Below are 1678 nucleotides of genomic sequence, written 5' to 3'. Positions count from 1 at the left end.
GGGGGGGGGAGAGGGGAGAATGGTTTGGGAAAGCGGGGTGGGGTGGACAGAAGGGAAAATGGGATGGCTTAGGAATGGGGTCTTTGTTCCCCGCTGCCCCGCAGTGTCCCAAACCTGTGATTGCGGCTGTGCACGGCGCCTGCATCGGAGGAGGTGAGCGGGGCTTGGGGGGGGTTGGGGGGCCCACGATGGGCCCCTCTCACAGACGTGGGGCCCCCTCTGCAGGTGTGGACCTGGTGTGTGCCTGTGACATCCGCTACTGCAGCCAGGACGCGTGGTTCCAGGTGAAGGTAAGCGGGGGGGGACCTCGGGTGGCCCTGGGGGCCATCAGCCATCCCTGCTTCCTTTAGGCCATCCCTGGGGGCCCTGTGACGTTCTCAGATCTCCCCTGGTTCCTCTGGGGTCTCCGTGTCCCCTCGGATGTCCCCTCATTTTCAGGGATGTCCCCCAGGGCCTCTCAGAAGTCAACAGGGTGACGCTCGGGGGTCGGTGGGTTGAGGCAGTTGGCGCCTTGGAGGCCTTCTCCAACCTGAACGCATCGCTGGTTGTCCCACGGCCACTTCAGTGTGTCTTCCTTCATGTCCTCATGTTCCCACGCCACACTTCCCGTGTCCCCAAATGTCCCCCCCATGTCCCCAGACGTCCCCCCATGTCCCCACGCTGTCCCCTGTGCCGCAGGAGGTGGACATCGGGCTGGCGGCCGACGTGGGCACACTGCAGCGTCTCCCCAAGATCGTGGGCAGCCAAAGGTGGGTGACAAGGGTGGGGACGATGGTGGGACGCACGCGGGGAGACCCCACCTCACCTCCCGGGACCCCCGCAGCCTCGTCAACGAGTTGGCCTTCACCGCTCGCAAGATGATGGCCCCCGAGGCGCAGAGCTGCGGCTTGGTGAGGTGAGCGGCCCCCAAAGGTGACACCCACCCCCCACCTCCCCCCCCGTGTCCCCAAAGCGCCCCCATCTCCACCGCCCCTTTTCCTCCTGGCCCCCCGCAGCCGTGTTTTCCCAGATAAGGCTGCGCTGCTGCAGGGAGCCCTGGATTTGGCCGCCTCCATCGCAGCCCGCAGCCCCGTGGCCGTGCAGGGCACCAAGGTGAACTTGTTGTACTCGAGGGATCACCCGGTGCCTGACAGCCTGCGCTTCATGGTGAGCATCCCCCCAACCCACAGCCCCCTCCCCACGTCCCTCATCGTCCCCATCCCACGAGGGACCCCCAACCCGTCCCCCCTCCCCAGGCCGTCTGGAACATGAGCATGCTGCAGACGGACGACGTCCTGAAGTCAGTGCAGGCTGTCATGGAGAAGAAGGGCCCCGAGGCCGTTACCTATTCCAAACTGTAGGGTCAGAACAACCCCCCCCCCCCCCCCCGCCCCCCCCCCCCCCAAATAAACGTGGCTGTGCCCGGGGTCCTGCGTCCCACCTCATCCCTGGGGTTGCTGTGGGATGGGACCACAGGTTTGGGCACCACGGAGATTCCTGTCTCCATGTGGGGCTCAAAGCGCTGCCGGTCCCTGAAATGGGATCCGGGCCTCCAAGTGGGGGCACCCCTACCTTTTTGGGGGGCACCGCTGAACCCATAGGGGTGGAAAGAGAGAGGTAATATGGAGAAGAGGGGGTGACGTAGGGCACTGAGGGGGATAGATGGGGCCTGAGGCAAAGGCCAAGGCGGGGGGGGGGG

At 65.7% G+C, this 1678-nt stretch overlaps 1 protein-coding gene across 1 annotated transcript; it reads left to right on the top strand.

Moving 5' to 3' along the window:
* Positions 1–40: 40 nt before the first annotated feature.
* Positions 41–1383, top strand: ECH1 (enoyl-CoA hydratase 1). The gene is made up of 6 exons (XM_042892059.1): positions 41–153; positions 226–290; positions 640–749; positions 824–895; positions 996–1146; positions 1236–1383. Exons 1-6 carry the CDS (start codon positions 75–77, stop codon positions 1338–1340), a joined length of 582 nt encoding a protein of 193 aa, XP_042747993.1. The 5' UTR covers positions 41–74; the 3' UTR covers positions 1341–1383.
* The last annotated feature ends 295 nt before the right edge of the window (positions 1384–1678 follow it).

Source organism: Lagopus leucura, unplaced genomic scaffold, assembly GCF_019238085.1.
Source record: "Lagopus leucura isolate 7727_CA_CO unplaced genomic scaffold, USGS_WTPT01 34232-0_obj-0_obj, whole genome shotgun sequence".
NCBI lineage: Eukaryota > Metazoa > Chordata > Aves > Galliformes > Phasianidae > Lagopus > Lagopus leucura.
The sequence above is the reverse complement of the archived record's forward strand: the minus strand, read 5'-3'. Positions and strand labels throughout refer to the sequence as shown.